At 42.4% G+C, this 18,232-nt stretch overlaps 1 protein-coding gene across 3 annotated transcripts in view; it reads left to right on the top strand.

Moving 5' to 3' along the window:
• The window catches only part of LOC130916769 (voltage-dependent calcium channel subunit alpha-2/delta-1), a 258,325-nt gene that overhangs the window by 155,810 nt on the left and 84,283 nt on the right, over positions 1–18,232 (top strand). For all 3 annotated transcript variants that reach the window (XM_057837728.1, XM_057837729.1, XM_057837726.1), the window contains exons 11-15: positions 8,536–8,694; positions 11,320–11,424; positions 11,549–11,627; positions 11,706–11,755; positions 11,832–11,921. In XM_057837728.1, coding sequence (XP_057693711.1) covers positions 8,536–8,694; positions 11,320–11,424; positions 11,549–11,627; positions 11,706–11,755; positions 11,832–11,921 — 483 coding nt within the window. The remainder of the gene's footprint in view (positions 1–8,535; positions 8,695–11,319; positions 11,425–11,548; positions 11,628–11,705; positions 11,756–11,831; positions 11,922–18,232) is intronic.

Raw genomic sequence — 18,232 nt, 5'->3', positions numbered from 1 at the left:
TGCTCTGGTCAGATGAAACCAAAATTGAACTTTTTGGCCACAATGCAAAACGATATGTTTGGCGTAAAAGCAACACAGCTCATCACCCTGAACACACCATCCCCACTGTCAAACATGGTGGTGGCAGCATCATGGTTTGGGCCTGCTTTTCTTCAGCAGGGACAGGGAAGATGGTTAAAATTGACGGGAAGATGGATGCAGCCAAATACAAGAACATTCTGGAAGAAAACCTGTTGGTATCTGCACAAGAGCTGAGACTGGGACGGAGATTTATCTTCCAACAGGACAATGATCCAAAACATAAAGCCAAATCTACAATGGAATGGTTCAAAAATAAATGTATCCAGGTGTTAGAATGGCCAAGTCAAAGTCCAGACCTGAATCCAATCGAGAATCTGTGGAAAGAACTGAAGACTGCTGTTCACAAACACTCTCCATCCAACCTCACTGAGCTCGAGCTGTTTTGCAAGGAAGAATGGGCAAGAATGTCAGTCTCTCGATGTGCAAAACTGATAGAAACATACCCCAAGCGACTTGCAGCTGTAATTGGAGCAAAAGGTGGCGCTACAAAGTATGAACGCAAGGGGGCCGAATAATATTGCACGCCCCACTTTTCAGTTTTTTTATTTGTTACAAAAGTTTAAATTATCCAATAAATTTTGTTCCACTTCACGATTGTGTCCCACTTGTTGTTGATTCTTGACAAAAAATTAAAATTTTATATCTTTATGTTTGAAGCCTGAAATGTGGCGAAAGGTTGCAAGGTTCAAGGGGGCCGGATACTTTTGCAAGGCACTGTATACCGCGGCCCGGTCGTTGGGGACCCCTGCTGTACTGTACTTATGTACCAAACTGATCAATTGTCATCGTACTAATCCCCCCCCCCAAAATTAGTATTTTTAACATTTTTTAAAAGGCTTTAAGAGATCAATGGTTTTCCATTCGTTGGATTGGAGAAAGACGCTTTTAGTGTAAGAACAAAGTCAAAGAAGGAATTCAACTCGTTTCTCAAAGCACCACTGTATTTGTTCTTTTAAACTGGGAAGACTGAGTGCTACTGACTGCGCTAGATGTCCAAGTCATTTTTGACTGGAAGGGCCGAATGAACGTTCACAGCCAATCGTGATTGGAGGAGCAAGTAGTTAATACATTAATCATCTCCATAATTCATAAGTCCTCCCTTCTTAATGAATCGATTAACAATGCAGCAAATTAAGTAAGGTCACACTTCTCCGAAGACACCATTTTATCTCGGCCTCACCCTCTCAGTACGTCTGTCTATTCATCCACGGGCTCACAAGTACAGCGCGAGCGCCGCTGCGCCGCACCTGGAGGTGTCGGAACTTGACGTGCGATCATTAATCTCTAATGTTAGCACTGAATCTTTCCTTATTAACAGCAGCCAAGGGAGCGAGCTGGCATTTGGTCAAGGAAGACGCTCACACGTACAACTCCCTCGTCAGCTGTTGTAGGTCAGAGAAATGCCTGTTGGCTACCCATTCACATTCTTTATCTGCGGTCATCTTTTTCCTTGTTCCCCTTTTTCTCCTGCTTTTCATGCAGTCTGCTCTCTTGGGGGCTGATAATTTATGCACATTGTAAAGCGGGTGTGAGCTCGGTTACGTATGCAAACAGATGTGGAAGATGAAAAATTATAAAATTGATTTGTGTATTTATAAACTGCAAAGCATTGACATACAGTATTTTTGACCTTTGTGACCTTTGACCTGTTACTCTTTTCTCTTGTCATCATTTCACCTGCCCTGCAAATTTAAGTAAAGTAGGCAAATCTGTTCAAGTTATCATGAAATTCCTTATCTGACCTCTGTGACCTTTGACATTGGATCTCATGACCCCAAAATGCCCCAAAAATGCAAATGCTCATTTTGGATACTTAAACATTCAAAGCATTGACATACAGTATTTTTTACCTTTATGACCTTTGACATCATCATTTCACCTACCCCGCATATTTTAGTAAAGTAGGCAAATCTGTGATCAAGTTATCATGAAAATCCTTTTCTGACCTCTGTGACCTTTGGCATTGGATCTCATGACCCCAAAATGCCCACAAATTGCAAATACTGATATTGGATACTTAAACGTTCAAAGCATTGACATACATTATTTTTTACCTTTGTGACCTTTGACCTGTTACCCTTTCTCTTATCATCATTTCACCTACCCTGCATATTTTAATAATGTAGGCAGATCCGTGATCAAGATATCGTGAAATTCCATCTCTGCCCTCTGTGACCTTTGACATTGGACCTCATGACTCCAAAATGCCCACAAATTGCAAATGCTGTTTTAGGGTATTTAAAAATCCAAAGCATTGACATACAGTATTTCTGACCTTTGACATGTTACCCTTTCTCTTGTCATAATTTCACCCTCCCTGCAAATTTTAGTAAAGTAGGCAGATCCGTGATCAAGTTATCGTGAAATTCCATCTCTGCCCTCTGTGACCTTTGACATTGGATCTCATGATTCCAAAATGCCCACAAATTGCAAATGCTGTTTTAGGGTATTTAAAAATCCAAAGCATTGACATACAGTATTTCTAACCTTTGACATGTTACCCTTTCTCTTGTCATAATTTCACCTACCCTGCATATTTTAGTAAAGTAGGCAGATCTGTGATCAAGTTATCGTGAAATTCAATTTCTGCCCTCTGTGACCTTTGACATTGGATTTCATGACTCCAAAATGCCCACAAATTGCAAATGCTGTTTTAGAGTATTTAAAAATTCAAAGCATTGACATACATTTTTTTTTACCTTTGTGACCTTTGACATGTTACCCTTTGTCTTGTCATTATTTCACCTACCCTGCAAATTTTAGTAAAGTAGGCAAATCTGTGATCAATTTATTATGAAAATCCTTTTCCGACCTCTGTGACCTTCGATATTGCATCTCATGACCCCAAAATGCCCACAAATTGCAAATGCTGATTTGGGGTATTTAAAAATTCCAAAGAATTGACATTCAGTATTTTTATTTACCTTTGTGACCTTTGACATTTTGCCTTTTCACTTCTCACATCGCCTACCTGGACATTATGTTTCAGTAGGCACATCCATGATGTAGTTATCACAAAATTCCCTTTCTGACCTCTTTGACCTTTGACATTGGATCCAATGGCCCCAAATTTGAACTCATTGGCTGCCATTGACAGTGCTGGATATTCAATCCGTTTTGACTGAAAGGTGGAGAATGAGAATTTGTTCCCAGTCGAAATGAACTGGACCTCTAGCACCGTCAATGGTAGCCAATGAGTTTATAGGTGGGAAATTTTTGTCTGGTGGAAATTTTTGGTTTGAAAAACTTCACTTGCCTTTACGTTCTTGCTATAACACATTTGCATTTCGTCTTCCAAGCTGTTTCCATCTTCAAGTTTGAGAACGCGCTGATTTATTGCCTGATGCTCGCTTTGCATTAAATGTAAAACACACTGTCTCCTCTTGCCAACAGCGGAATCACCATCTGTGTAAACATCACGTATCTCATGACATAAACTCGTTTCTTTCTGCGCACCATGACACACCCTTCCCATTTCCTCATACTTCCTATACACACATCCTTTAATAGATTATATGACAACAAGGGCCATTGTGCACACCTCTTTTGTGTTTGCATACATCTATTTGTTGTCGTGCTTCGATGTGTGTTTTCTTCCAGCTTTTCAGTCAGTTTGAAATGTGTTTGTCTGTTATTGTCAAAGCAGATGCTGCTTCAAGGCTGAGCATTAACATGACACCCACACTCCCACGTGTGGGGTCAGATGTCATGTTGCCTTTCAGCTGAAATTGATGGGCTGGAAGGTTTTATTACTATGTACTTTTAATATTGGGTATATTATTAACTCATCAACTGTTTTTGACGTCTATTAGTGATAAACTAATTTAAAATTCACTGCAGAAAGATGAAAAGAGCCACAAGGTTGGATGTCTTATCATCGTCAATGGCACTGAAAGAGTTAAAGCTGTTGGTGTACAAATGTGTAAAAGATGGTGACACTTAAAAATCCATTTTTGTTGTTGGATTTAGCTAGGGCTGCAGCTATCGAATACTTTAGTAATCGAGTATTTAATGAAATATTAACTCATTTGCTCCCAAAAACGTATAAATACGTTCTATTTTTGTTTCAGTGTCCCAAAGACGTATTGATATGTGTTTTACGTTTTTTTTAACATGAGACATCTCTGGGTTCTAATTCAATTTAGCTCCAAAGCACAAAGCTGAAAATCCATTTTAAAGCAATAAAACTGGGCACTGGGGGGCAGTAGCGCATTTGGTAAGACCTGCAACCTGATGCAACGGCAACGAACGGCTGTTCGGGCCGTATGGCCGGGGCGCAGGCGGAAGACGACCGAATGGAGGACAAACTAGAGGACGCCTGGGATGCCAGGCGCTGGACGACCGAGCAGAATGACTGGGACCACCAGTGCAGTGGATGATGTCGTTAAGTCCGTGATGCTTGCCGAGCAGATCCCGCAGAGACTCAAAAAAGCCCATCTTTATGAGACAGGCGGCGATGAGGGAAAAGTTTACCCAGCTGTCGCGGCGACAACAGCATCATCTCTCAGTTAGTTATGTGTAAATAAATTGTTACTTTGCTATCAAAAGCTCTATTTGTCTAGTTGTTTGTTATTTTGTAAAAGGAAAACCTTATTCAGATGTTTGGGATGTAACTAAAGCAAAAAATAGCTGTGTTAAGGTTTGAAATGTATGCTTTCACAAAAAGCTCAATTTTTTTCGTCAGAAATTGGAAAACTGCTCAAACTAAGCTATTTTCTAGTGCTGATTTTTAAAGAATGGAAAAAGATATGAACTTACTTTTTTCCTGCTGAAAGAAGAGAGTCTAATCTTTCTTTTGGTTTGTTCCATGTTTATATAGCAATAGAACAGAATTTTCTCTGGGCCTTGCAAAATCAGTCAAAATCCAGTAGAGAAGGGCCTTGCTCCGGTGAAAATGGCTGGGAGTGAATGAGTTAATATAATATTGAAATTTCTACGGAATGCACGTTGCGTTGCGACGATTGAGCGACCGCTTGAAAAATTCCTCAGGAGCAATAGCGTGTTTAACTTCGTCCACTCCATGACGCTCACGGGGGTGCCTGAAAAATAAACAAAAGATAATGCACGTTAAGGACCAAAATTCAAGCCGCACACTCTCAAATAAGTCCATCCCTACTATCCTCAGATCAATCATCGCGTCAAGGCGCCACATTTAAATAAGCAAGTTGCTCTGCCCCACTATTACTACTACTACTACTAATAGTGAAGGTCTGCTGGGAAGGCTTGGTGGAGGAACCTGTCAGACTGATTTTCAACTCGCACCTCCGCTTCGACCGTGTTTCGGGGACAGTGGGGGACATTGAGTCTGAATGGTCCTTGTTTTTCTCTGCCATTGTCAAGGCAGCTGCAGAGAGCTGTGGCCGCAAGGTAGCTGGGACCAGTCGTGGTGGAAACCCCTGAACCAGATGGTGGACAGCGGGGGGGCCATCAGGCTGAAGGAGGCCTACAGGGCATCGTTGGCCTCTGGGTCTCCTGAGACAGCTGACTGGTATTTGCGGGCCAAGCGGAGTGCAGCTGTAAAAGTCACCAAGGCAAAAACTTGGGACGTGGGAGGAGTTCGTAGGCTATGGAGGAAGACTATCGATCGGCTCCAAAAAGCTTCTGGCAAACCGTCCGGCACCTCATGGGGAGAAGGCGGCATCTCGCTTACACTGTTTACAGTGGGGCGGGGAGCTGCTTACTTCAACTGAGGGCATTGTCCGACGGCGGAAGGAATACTTTAAGGACCTCTTTAATCCAGCCAACACACATTCAATGGGGGAAACAGAACCGAGGGACCTGGGGTTCGACTGGTCAATCACTGGGGCTGGAGTCGGCAAGTTAGTGAAATTACTCCGCGGTTGCGGAGCTCCGAGGATTGAAGTAGTCCACCCTGGGTTTAGATGTTGCAGGGCTGTCTTCGTTGACGCGCCTGTGCAACATTGCATGGTCATCGGGGGCAGTGCCTTTGGAATGGCAAACCAGGGTGGTGGTCCCTATCTTTAAGAAAGCTGACCAGAGGGTGTGTTTCAACGATGGGGAATCACACTCCTCAGCCTCCCCAGGAAAGTCTACACCAGGGTACTGGAAAGAAGGGTCTGGTTGATAGTTAAACCTCAGATCAAGGAGGAACAATGTGGTTTTCATCCTGGACGTGGAACCATGGACCAGCTCTTTACCCTTGTGAGGATGTTTGAGGGGGCATGGGAGTTTGCCAATTCAGTCCACATTCTGTTTTGTGGATTCGGAGAGGGCTTATGACCGTGTCCCCAGGGGCACCCTGTGGGGGGTAATCCAGGAGTATGGAATGGATGGCCCTTTGTTAGGGGCCATCCAGTCCATGTACCTCAGGAGTATGAGTCTGGTCTGTGTGGCTGGCAACAAATCTGACCTGTTCCCGGTAAGGGTTGGACTGCCCTTTGTCACCAGTTCTGTTCGTGACTTTCACAGCCAGAATTTCTACGCACAGCCAGGTGATGGAGTGGGTCGAGTTCGGTGGTAGGAGGATCTCATCTCTGCTTTTTGCAGATGATGTGGTCCTTCTGGCTCCATCGCACAGCGACCTCCAGCTATAGCTGGGACAGTTTGCAGCCAAGTGTGAAGCGGCTGGGATGAGAATCAGCACCTCCAAGTCTGGGGCCATGGTTCTAAGCCAGAAAAGGGTGGATTGCTCGCTGCAGGTCAGGGGTGAGTGCCTGCCCGGGGTGGAGGAGTTCAAGTATCTTGGGATCTTGTTCACGAGTGAGGTTAAGTCAGAGCGTGAGATCAACAGGCGGATTGGGGCAGAGTCCGCAGTGTTGCGGGCGCTTGACCGGTCTGTCGTGGTGAAGAGGGAGCTGAGCCAGAAGGCGAAGCTTTCGATTTACCGGTCAATCTACGTTCCTACCCTCACCTATAGCCATGAACTTTGGGTAATGACTGAAAGAACAAGATCGCGGATACAAGCGGCTGGAATGAGTTTCCTTCGCAGAGTGGCCAGGTTTAGCTTTAGAGATGGGGTAAGGAGCTCAGTCATCCAAGAGTGACTCTGGGTAGAGTTGCTGCTCTTCCATGTCGAGAGGGGCCAGTTGAGGTAGTTTGACATCTGGTTAGGATGCCCCATTGACGCCTCCCTCGGGAGGTGTTTCAGGAATGTCCAACTGAGGGGAAGTTTACATGGCGACTCTGCGACACAGAGACGCAATGACTGTGTTGCAGAGTGGCCTCGCGTTTGTATGGTGTCTGCGAAGACGGAAGGCAAAGACGCAAACCTTGGAATCCTGCCTCCAAAGTGGAAGAATTCGATTGCGGGGGCTTGAGGGGGGCTTGCTCCGCATGCATATCAAAATCTCCTGCGGCGCGGGACCACGCCGATAACGTCAGCACTCGTACACGTCATATTGGGCGTGCGCAGCTGTGCTACTAAACATTAAAAACAGTAAAAATGGCGGAACATCGGCTTTAATTGACTGTTTTTATAATATTTTTATTTTAAATAGGTTGAATGTTTCCATTTTCGTGCCTTTTTGAACAAAAGAAAATGCCATTGCTTGGAATGGGCGGGCATTTTGTCTTCGGGGCTGAGGAGGTCAAAGTGCGTCATTCGCTGTCGCCTTGTAAATCTGCACTGCCCCCTAGGGCCTGGCATGTATACTACATCATTTTAATGCGAAATTGCGACATTGTTCGAATGGAGACGGAACCATATGAATGTAAACATGACATTTTTCATCTTCTTGGAGAGTCGCCATGTAATCTGCCCCTGAAAGGAGACCCCGAGGCCGACCCAGGACACGCTGGAGAGATTATGTCTCTCGGCTGGCCTGGGAACACCTTGGGATTCTCCCAGACGAGCTGGTGGAAGTGGCTGGAGAGTGAGCTGTCTGGGCCTCTTTGCTGAGGCTGCTGCCCCCCGTGACCCAGATTCGGATAAGTATGAGACAATGCCCCACCTTGTATATTGTAATTTGTACACCGCTATAAAACAACACTTAACAAGTTTCAGTTTTCGGTGATTTTGGCGATGCCAGTGGACAAAAGTGATAATGTTTCATTCACTGCCAATCCCGTGGGAGATCCTACTTCCAAACCACAGGTGCAGAGTAACTTAACTCTGCTGTCCTACCTTTTTGCCTGAAAAAAAAACAAACTTAAAGGAATATGGCTCCACCGCATAACCTTATTCTTATATCCTGTAGCTCCCATCTTGTTGCCATGGGTACCGAGTTGCGCGGCTTCAAGGATGTGAAGCAATTAGCGGGGTTTGATGAATGTGTCTGTTTTTCCACTGGCTCAAAACAACCAAGGCCAGGTGGGAGTTCATGTGTGTACCGCACTTATTTCATTTGCAAGTCGTATATTTTGCTCAAGTGTGCTGAAAGAACTGGCAAATACGAACGGAGCGCCCGCAAAGCTGTTCACTCTAATTACTAGGGCAGCATGTCTTTGAGGTATGAGTGGCTTTATACTGTATATTAAGTTTATTTTCTTTGGCAGTTTAACACCATGGTGAAGAAGACGGCGTGCTTCGAGCATCTGGTTCAAGCCAACGTGAGGAACAAGAAGCTGCTAAAGGATGCCGTGCAGAATATCACGGCCAAGGGCATCACTAACTACACCAAGGGATTCGAATTTGCATTTCAGCAACTCGCAGCGGTAATGTTTGACCTCCTTAAATATTTTATTTGTGTTATTGGAATAGTTTACCATGTTTTGTTTTGCTTTTAGAAAGTCAATGAAAAAAAATGTAGGAGTGGGAAATATTTATTTCGAAGATATTGCATAAAACATCACACGGATTTAATTTTATTCATTGAATTTTTAACTAATTGGCTGCTATTGATGGAAATCCAATTTGACTGGGGGCCTGACCCTCCAGTCCAAATATATTGGACGTCTATCGCCGTCAATAACAGTATAAAGGTGATGACTCGGTGCCAGCAATCCCAGATGAAATGGATTTGAAGTCAGATAGAAAGACTTGTAGTTCTTTTTAATTTAACCTGTCCTGTTCAGCTGTTTGACACTGAGAATGGAAGTCCGGTTTGTCTGAACAGTTTTAATGTTTCACATTGAGAGCATGACATACACCCATTGTGATCAGAACAGAAGAAAAGAAAAACAAGAAAAGAAAGAAAAGAAACACAAACAACAACAAGAAATACATTGAACGCCTACACTAACCATGAATATGTTGGTGCAATCGTCAGCTAAATGTATTTCCGGTTGGCACCATGTGGGGGGCCTGTTGACCAGGGAAAGAAGGGGAGGGGGGTGGGGGAGTCTATAGGATAAGTGATTGGGAGGGGTGGAGTATACACAAAACAGCTCTGTGATCTAGAAACCAGTAATCATGTTAATACCTTGTGATTGTAAGCCCGTCGGCAACCGACCCTATTGTAACGCTTGGCAGGGCAGGATGAGCGCATAAAAGGCAAAAAAGGAAGCAGACGTCCACTTATGCACTTTTAATAGACAAAAATAAATCCAGCTCAACCACTCGTCACTCGGAGCTCAGCGGTGCGCATACACGCGTTCCGAGAAAAACTCCAACACAAAAGTATGCAACAGCAAAAACCATATTCAACATAAATAAAGCAGCGCCACCGCGCAGTGGACGTCGGGAGGATGACCACTCAAGGAGGTGACTGTTACACTATGCCGCCCCATCGTCAATCCCAGCACCTGACAGTGCAGCCCATCCCTCCTCCCGCAGCCCAGCAAAGGAGCCATCTCACCCCCCCGGGATCGGGGGACCACACGCGCTCCCATCAACCGGTCTTCAGGGATGGGAAGAGAGGACGCACCACCAACCCCAATCAGTGACAAGTCCTCAGATGAAAATCAACAAATCTGTTACGGTCCGCAAATGCGGAAGCAAGCAGACCACAATATCAGAGGGATTACGGAAAAGGGTTTATTGAACACACAAAAAACACGCGATCGCGAAAAGGGAGACACAAAAAAACGGTCAGTAGGTCGTGATCAATTTTAAAAAATAAAAATAACAAGGGAAAACCACGGTGAGAGGCAGATAAACGAAAAAAAACAAGGCACCCACAAACTGTCAAATAGCAACAAGTCAATATCTTGGCAAGCCGCCTAGGATCGGTTTAAAGACACTGCCGATGAGGTGGAATTTGATGCAGGTACGACATTGGGAACTCATTTTACAGCTCTGTAACAAAACAATCTGACCAGCAGCAAATTATTACAAAATCATGCCAGTTGTCATACTAGCTGTGCTTGCTAGCCAGCACAGCTATTCTCCCAATCCAGCCCAACCGTGTCATCACCCCCAGCATACATTACACGTGTAAAATATGTACTAAATGTTATAGATTTTTAAATCAATGGCAATGCTATATGTATTTCTAATAACATATTATAGTAAGAGAAAAATTGTGGCTTATTAGTGCCTACAAGTCTTTAAATCCAAGGTTCCCTTTAAAGTTGAGTAAGTTCATAAGTAGAGGTATCACTGAGAATTTTCACATTAAATTGTCCTCATTTTAAGTTTTATCTGGGGCTTTGCCTTGCAAAGGCCAAGATAATGTTGATCTACAACTTTATATCTTATTATTCTTAATCATCTTATTCTCCGTGTTTTTTCGACAGTTTGACCGATTGGCATCGTTCAAGTATCAAAATGACCAGAATTTTCACGCGACACGGAGTTTTTCCAAACGGCCTCAACATTTTTCTGTTCGCCCTTAAACAACAACAAAAAGTTTCAAAATTATCTAGTTTAAAATATTATTTTTATCAAACACAACTAATGAATGAATATTAAAAACATTTTTGTTATTAAAACTTCTTTAGATTTTATCAATATTCAATTTTAGAAAATAAAATGAGTGAATAACATCAGTATCAGAGTTGTATACCTTGCATTTAAAATGTCATGTTTTATTTCGATATCCTCTCACCTTTTTATTTTTATCTTGCATGTTTTTGACGTTTAAAAATATCAATCACTAAAATTAATTTTTTGATTCTTACCCTTTAAAAAAATATTATTTATAATGTGATTTTACCGATGTGCAATACCCCCATGAGAAGGCTATAGACAGAAGTCATTTTATGCTAACTTATGCTGCCATCTGGTGGCTATTTCTATTTTTCCACTCGAACGCCTAATTTAACGCCTGTATTTGACTTGGATATTACAAATCTTATCAAAACAAATACACGAACACGCACCCACTACACACACACGCACCCGCACGCAGAGTAGATCAAGTCCTAATCCTCGCAATTTTTTTGTGTTTACTCCAACAGACAAACATAAGCAGAGCAAACTGCAACAAGATCATCATGCTGTTCACTGATGGAGGAGAAGAACGAGCGCGAGCGATACTGGAGAAATACAACGCCGACAAAAAAGTTTGTTTCACACATGTGCTGACATTGAATGAATATGTTCCATTGCCATTGACGGTGCTAGACGTCCAATCCAAAACGGATAAACACAGTAATTTGCGTAATAATGAACGCAATAATGTTGTAGGTGCGCATCTTCACCTTTTCTGTGGGCCAGCACAACTATGATAAAGGACCGATTCAGTGGATGGCTTGTTCCAACAAAGGTGCAGCAACATTTCCGTTCACTCTGTATGAATATGCTAATATTGTCCGTCCTTGGTTATTTTCTTCATCTGCTCCAGGTTACTTCTATGAGATCCCCTCCATCGGAGCCATAAGAATAAACACGCAGGTTATTTTTATTAAAAAATAAAAATAGTTATTTGAAGTCATCCAACGCATGACTCTTTTGTTTTTGTCTGATTTAGGAGTATCTGGATGTTCTGGGTAGACCAATGGTTCTGGCAGACAAGCAGGCCAAACAAGTGCAGTGGACCAACGTGTACCTGGATGCATTGGTATGACTGTGACATCATTAATTGTGCTCTAAAAATTATGTCTAGTGCTGTACGATATGAAAAAAAAAAAATCTTTAAGTATAAGCCACAGACATTGAGATCTAAACTGTCTGGGACATTTAAGAAATCAAATTGTTGCAATTTATTACTTTTCAAATGCTATTGCTTCATGACATGTATTTGATGTGATAGTTATTGAGATGTTTATTATATAATTGCTCTAATTAATAGCTGCTCGCAAAGAAGAAATGCTTTTGCTGCTCGCAATGAAGAAATGCTTTTGCTCATTGTGCTCACAAAGAAGGAATGTTTTTCTTGAAGAAGCCTTGAAGCCGCTTGCCTTCCCAAGGACAGAGCCAAAAGATGCAGCTTTGCTTTGCTGAAATGTGCTAACACACATGTACAGTGGGGTAAATAAGTAGTTAGTCAACCACTAATTGTGCATGTTTTCCCACTTGAAAATATTAGAGAGGCCTGTAATTATCAATATGGGTAAACCTCAACCATGAAGAGACAGAATGTGGAAAAAAAAAAACAGAAAATCACAATGTTTGATTTTTAAATAATATATTTGCAAATCATGGTGGAAAATAAATATTTGGTCAATACCATAAGTTCATCTCACTACTTTGTTATGTACCCTTTATACTATGTACTCTTCACAAGCTTTTCACACACTGTTGCTGGTATTTTGGCCCATTCCTCCATGCAGAGCTCCTCTAGAGCAGTGATGTTTTGGGGCTGTCGTTGGGCAACACGGACTTTGAACTCCCTCCTCACACAGTGGCGTCAAAATGATAACAAGAACGGGGAGCAAAAATCCCAGAACCACACGGGGGGACCTCGTGAATGACCTACAGAGAGCTGGGACCACAGTAACAAAGGCTACAATCAGTAATACAATGCGTCGCCAGGGACTCAAATCCTGCACTGCCAGACGTGTACCCCCGCTGAAGAAAGTACATGTCCAGGCCCGTCTGCGGTTCGCTAGAGAGCATTTGGATGATCCAGAAGAGGACTGGGAGGATGTGTTATGGTCAGATGAAACCAAAATAGAACTTATTGCTAGAAACACTGGTTCTCTTTTTTGGAGGAAAAAGAAAACTGAATTGCACCATACCCACTGTGAAGCACGGAGGTGGAAAAATCATGCTTTGGGGCTGTTTTTCTGCAAAGGGACCAGGACGACTGATCTGTGTAAAGGAAAGAATGAATGGGGCCATGTATCGAGAGATTTTGAGTGAAAATTTTCTTTCAGCATGACAATGATCCCAAACACACAGCCAGGGCAAGAAATGAGTGGCTTCGTAAGAAGCATTTTAAGGGCCTGGAGTGGCCTTGCCAGTGTCCAGATCTCAACCCTATAGAAAATCTGTGGAGGGAGTTGAAAGTCCGTGTTGCCCAACGACATTCCCAAAACATCACTGCTCTAGAGGAGATCTGCATGGGGGAATGGAGCCAAAATACCAGCAACAGTGTGTGAAAAGCTTGTGAAGAGTTACAGAAAACGTTTGGCCTCTGTTATTGCCAACAAAGGGTACATAACAATGCATTAAGATGAACTTTTGGCATTGACCAAATACTTATTTTCTACCGTGATTTGCAAATAAATTCTTTAAAAATCAAACAATGTCATTTTCTTTTTTTTTTTCACATTCTGTCTCTCATGGTTGAGGTTTACCCATGTTGACAATTACAGGCCTCTCTAATATTTTCAAGTGGGAGAACGTGCACAATTAGTGGTTGACTAAATACTTATTTGCCCCACTGTATAGAATTCCAGCTACATGCACGCACATAGCCAAACAAATACAAGGGGTGTCGCCAGCTTGCTTCCCCTTTAACTTTTAGGGCAAGACACCCGTCTGTTGCTAGGGCCATCCTAAATAAAAAGCGAGGTGAAGGAGGGGCTAGTTAGACCGATAGACCCTACCCACCGACGTCACAAAATCATGTGCTCGCTGTATTGTTCCGCCCCCTTGTCCATCATTTTGTGTCTGTATTATCAATGGTCTCAATTGATCGAGCAATTTATAATGCATTTCATGGAAGACCCGGTGCTTTTGGATGCCGTAAACTCACTTGATGCGTTGCATAAAAGGCGTTACGTGGAAAAGCTTATGTTTATCCATTCGCCAGATCCATATTTGATGCCTAAATCGATGTTTTTCGACCCGCTGTCTTCGCCGTATTTGCCTGACATCTGCTAGCTACCCTGATATGTACAACTATCTTGTCCACACAAAATCAGCCTATTCTCATGAAAGTTTGAAAAACTTTAAGAGCTTGGAGGCTTATAAATACTTCCTTGCTGGTTGGGTGAAACAGGAAAATTCGGCAGGAATCTATCTTGTGCTTGGAAAGGTGAGTTACGAAATTTTCAATTCAACATCTTTTGTTCTTGCTAACATCCACTGTCAAGTCTAATGTATTTCATGTCATTTGTCAGTGGGGCTAGGGCTTTTAATGTTTATATGGTTTAGCGATAGCACTCTCACTACATACATAAGTGTATGTTGTTGGCGATTAGCCTAGCAATGATCTTAATTGTGTTTGTCAGCCCAAAACCCTCTAAATATATATTGAATGCATCTTACCAGATATAAAATGACTACTACATAATCTGTGGTAATCGTTTGGAGCCCAGTTTTCTCGTCGAATTGCAGCAGCCCATCTCGCTCTCTCCTCTCCGGGTCTCTCGGAATCCGGTAGAACTTTAAGTCTCTCCGTCTATCTTCTCTGTTATTGCAACCGACCGCCACACACGCCTTCACCATTTTGATTATTAATGTTAACGAGCAGAAAAACACGCCGTAAATAGGAGGAATGTACGTAGCCGTAACAGGTAAACACGATGTGTTGACGGACAATTGGGCGGCACCAGTCAGGAGAGCGGAGTTGTGACGTCACGTGGGTAGGGTCTATTGCGGAAGCTGTATTTTGTAGTCCATTGTATAGCTTCCCTTCTTCTCCTTGCAAGCTTTTCAACTGAATCGAGTGCCTTCTCTCCTTGTTTTTGGTAATATTATAAATGTCTACCTAAAGATTCGTATTTGAACTTGACAGAGTGATGGTGAGCTGGCCAGGTCCTGCTGTAGCAAAGCATCCTCAAACCATGACATTTCCACCTCCATACTTCACAGTTGGTATGAGGTTCTTTTCCTGGAATACTGTATTGGGTTTACGCCAAACACGTCCTCTGTTCTGGTGTCCAAATAATTTAATTTTAGATTCATCCGTCCAAAGAACATTATTCCAGAAGTCTTGGTCTTTGTATACATTCACTCTGGCAAACCTCGGTATGGTCGTTATATTCTTCTTGGAGAGAAAAGGTTTCCTCCTTGCACACCTCCCATGAAGGTTAAACTTGTGAAGACCCTTTCTGATTGTAGAGGCATGCACTTTCACATCAACAGTAGCAAGAGCCTGGTGTAGGTCCCATGATGACATTTTTGGGTTTCTGGAGACTTCTTTTAGCATCATGCGCTCAGCTCTCGGGGTGAACTTGCTTGGACGGCCAGACCTGGGCATGTTGGCAGTTATTTTGAATGTCCTCCAATTGTAGACTCTTTTCGGGACAGTGGAATGGCTGATTTTATATTATTTTGAGATCTTTTGAAATCCCTTATCAGAGTCATAAGCGTCTACAATCTTCTTTCTGAAGGTCTCAGACAGCTCATTTGATCTCACCATGCTGTTTTCTCTCACTTCAACAGTCAGTCACTTTTGAAAGTATTCTGCGTTGAGGAGTGGGGCAAACTTTCTTCTGACCGATGTCAAAGACTGGTAGATGGCTACAAAAGTGTCCCAATGAAGTTATTTCAGCCTAAGGGGGTAACACTAGTTATTAGGTGGTAGGGTGTCCTAACTTTTTCCTCAGTTAGCATATGCATTTTTGTTAATAAATTTGGGTTAATGAGTAAAACAATGTTAAATGTTGTTGTTTACCTGCAATTAAATCACTTTCTTTTCCAGAGATAAAGAATAACATGATCAGACATTGATATTTGAACATTTTTTTAATAAAGCAGTGTATTTCAACCAGTGTGCTGCGGCACACTATTGTGCCGTGAGAGATCAGGTGCGGCTCAAGAAATTATCCAATATCGCTTTTTTTAAAAAAAAATTTACGTCGTATGGCGGAGTTGCAGTAGGAAGGAAGGAGTTGGTAGAAAGTTCTAGGTCGTGTGCAGATAAGCGAGGTATTTCTCGTGTCGCGTTCAAGAACTGCTCGGATTTCTAGCCATCAGCCACCTTTCTGTCCACGACAATGTGGAGCCCTGCATGTCTACTGTACATCATTTGATTAGACTCGTCAAGTGTTGATATACACGAAAGTGTCCTTTCCATTTTATCCATATGTGACGACCGTCAGTCCTCCCCCTGTCGAGGACAGCGATGTGGCTGATGGCTAGAAATCCAAGCAGTTCTTGAACGCGACACAAGCAGCTCTCCCAACGGCAACAAGCTTAAACGTCATCTCCAAACGAAACACCTGTTGCTTCAAAACAAGTCGATGGACTACTATATTTTGTTCACCTTCGTGTAAACGCAGAGAAACAGATAACTTTTTTTTAGGGAAAAACTACAAAGGTAAATGTGAAATCCCTCAAACCCAGTTATCTTGTTGCTGAACTTGTTGTTAAATCCAAAAAGTCTCACGCTGTGGTAGAGACATTAATACTATCAGCCTGCAAAGTCATCGTCAGCGAGATGCTCGGCCCTGATGCGGTTTAATAACATTGCTGAGTTTTTCAAGCATAACTTGTATATAAAATAAAAACAGAGAGATCCCAAGAGCTGTTGAAGAAGATTCCTGCCAGTTTGTCGGCTTTGTGTTCATCTAAACAGGCTCAAGTTCAACAATGAGTATGTATAATAATTGAGAAATTATTTTTAAATCAAATACACTGGACAGAAAGTAATTTTGGACCATTTTTGGTTTGTGGTGTGCCGCGAGATTTTTTCCAATGTAAAAACGTGCCGCAACTCAGGAAAGGTTGAAAAACATTGTTATAACACTGTTATAAAGAACTCAATACTTAATGGGGTGTCCTACATTTTTCACACTGCTGTATATATAAATTAGGGCTGTCAAACGATTACAAATTTTAATCGAGTTAATTACAGCTTAAAAACTAATTAATCGTAATTAATCACAATTCAAACCATCTATAAAATATGCCATATACAGTGCCTTGCAAAAGTATTCGGCCCCCTTGAATCTTGCAACCTTTCGCCACATTTTAGGCTTCAAACATAAAGATATGAAATTTAATTTTTTTGTCAAGAATCAACAACAAGTGGGACACAATCGTGAAGTGGAACAACATTTATTGGATAATTTCAACTTTTTTAACAAATAAAAAACTGAAAAGTGGGGCGTGCAATATTATTCGGCCCCTTTACTTTCAGTGCAGCAAACTCACTCCAGAAGTTCAGTGAGGATCTCTGAATGATCCAATGTTGTCCTAAATGACCGATGATGATAAATAGAATCCAACTGTGTGTAATCAAGTCTCCGTATAAATGCACCTGCTCTGTGATAGTCTCAGGGTTCTGTTTAAACTGCAGAGAGCATTAAGAAAACCAAGGAACACACCAGGCAGGTCCGAGATACTGTTGTGGAGAAGTTTAAAGCCGGATTTGGATACAAAAAGATTTCCCAAGCTTTAAACATCTCAAGGAGCACTGTGCAAGTCATCATATTGAAATGGAAGGAACATCAGACCACTGCAAATCTACCAAGACCCGGCCGTCCTTCCAAACTTTCTTCTCAAACAAGGAGAAAACTGATCAGAGATGCAGCCAAGAGGCCCATGATCACTCTGGATGAACTGCAGAGATCTACAGCTGAGGTGGGAGAGTCTGTCCATAGGACAACAATCAGTCGTACACTGCACAAATCTGGCCTTTATGGAAGAGTGGCAAGAAGAAAGCCATTTCTCAAAGATATCCATAAAAAGTCTCGTTTAAAGTTTGCCACAAGCCACCTGGGAGACACACCAAACATGTGGAAGAAGGTGCTCTGGTCAGATGAAACCAAAATTGAACTTTTTGGCCACAATGCAAAACGATATGTTTGGCGTAAAAGCAACACAGCTCATCACCCTGAACACACCATCCCCAATGTCAAACATGGTGGTGGGAGCATCATGGTTTGGGCCTGCTTTTCCTCAGCAGGGACAAGGAAGATGGTTAAAATTGACGGGAAGATGGATGCAGCCAAATACAGGAACATTCTGGAAGAAAACCTGTTGGTATTTGCACAAGACCTGAGACTGGGACGGAGATTTATCTTCCAACAGGAC

The sequence above is a fragment of the Corythoichthys intestinalis genome, chromosome 5 (assembly GCF_030265065.1).
Source record: "Corythoichthys intestinalis isolate RoL2023-P3 chromosome 5, ASM3026506v1, whole genome shotgun sequence".
In the NCBI taxonomy this organism is placed as follows: Eukaryota; Metazoa; Chordata; class Actinopteri; order Syngnathiformes; family Syngnathidae; genus Corythoichthys; species Corythoichthys intestinalis.
The sequence above is the reverse complement of the archived record's forward strand: the minus strand, read 5'-3'. Positions and strand labels throughout refer to the sequence as shown.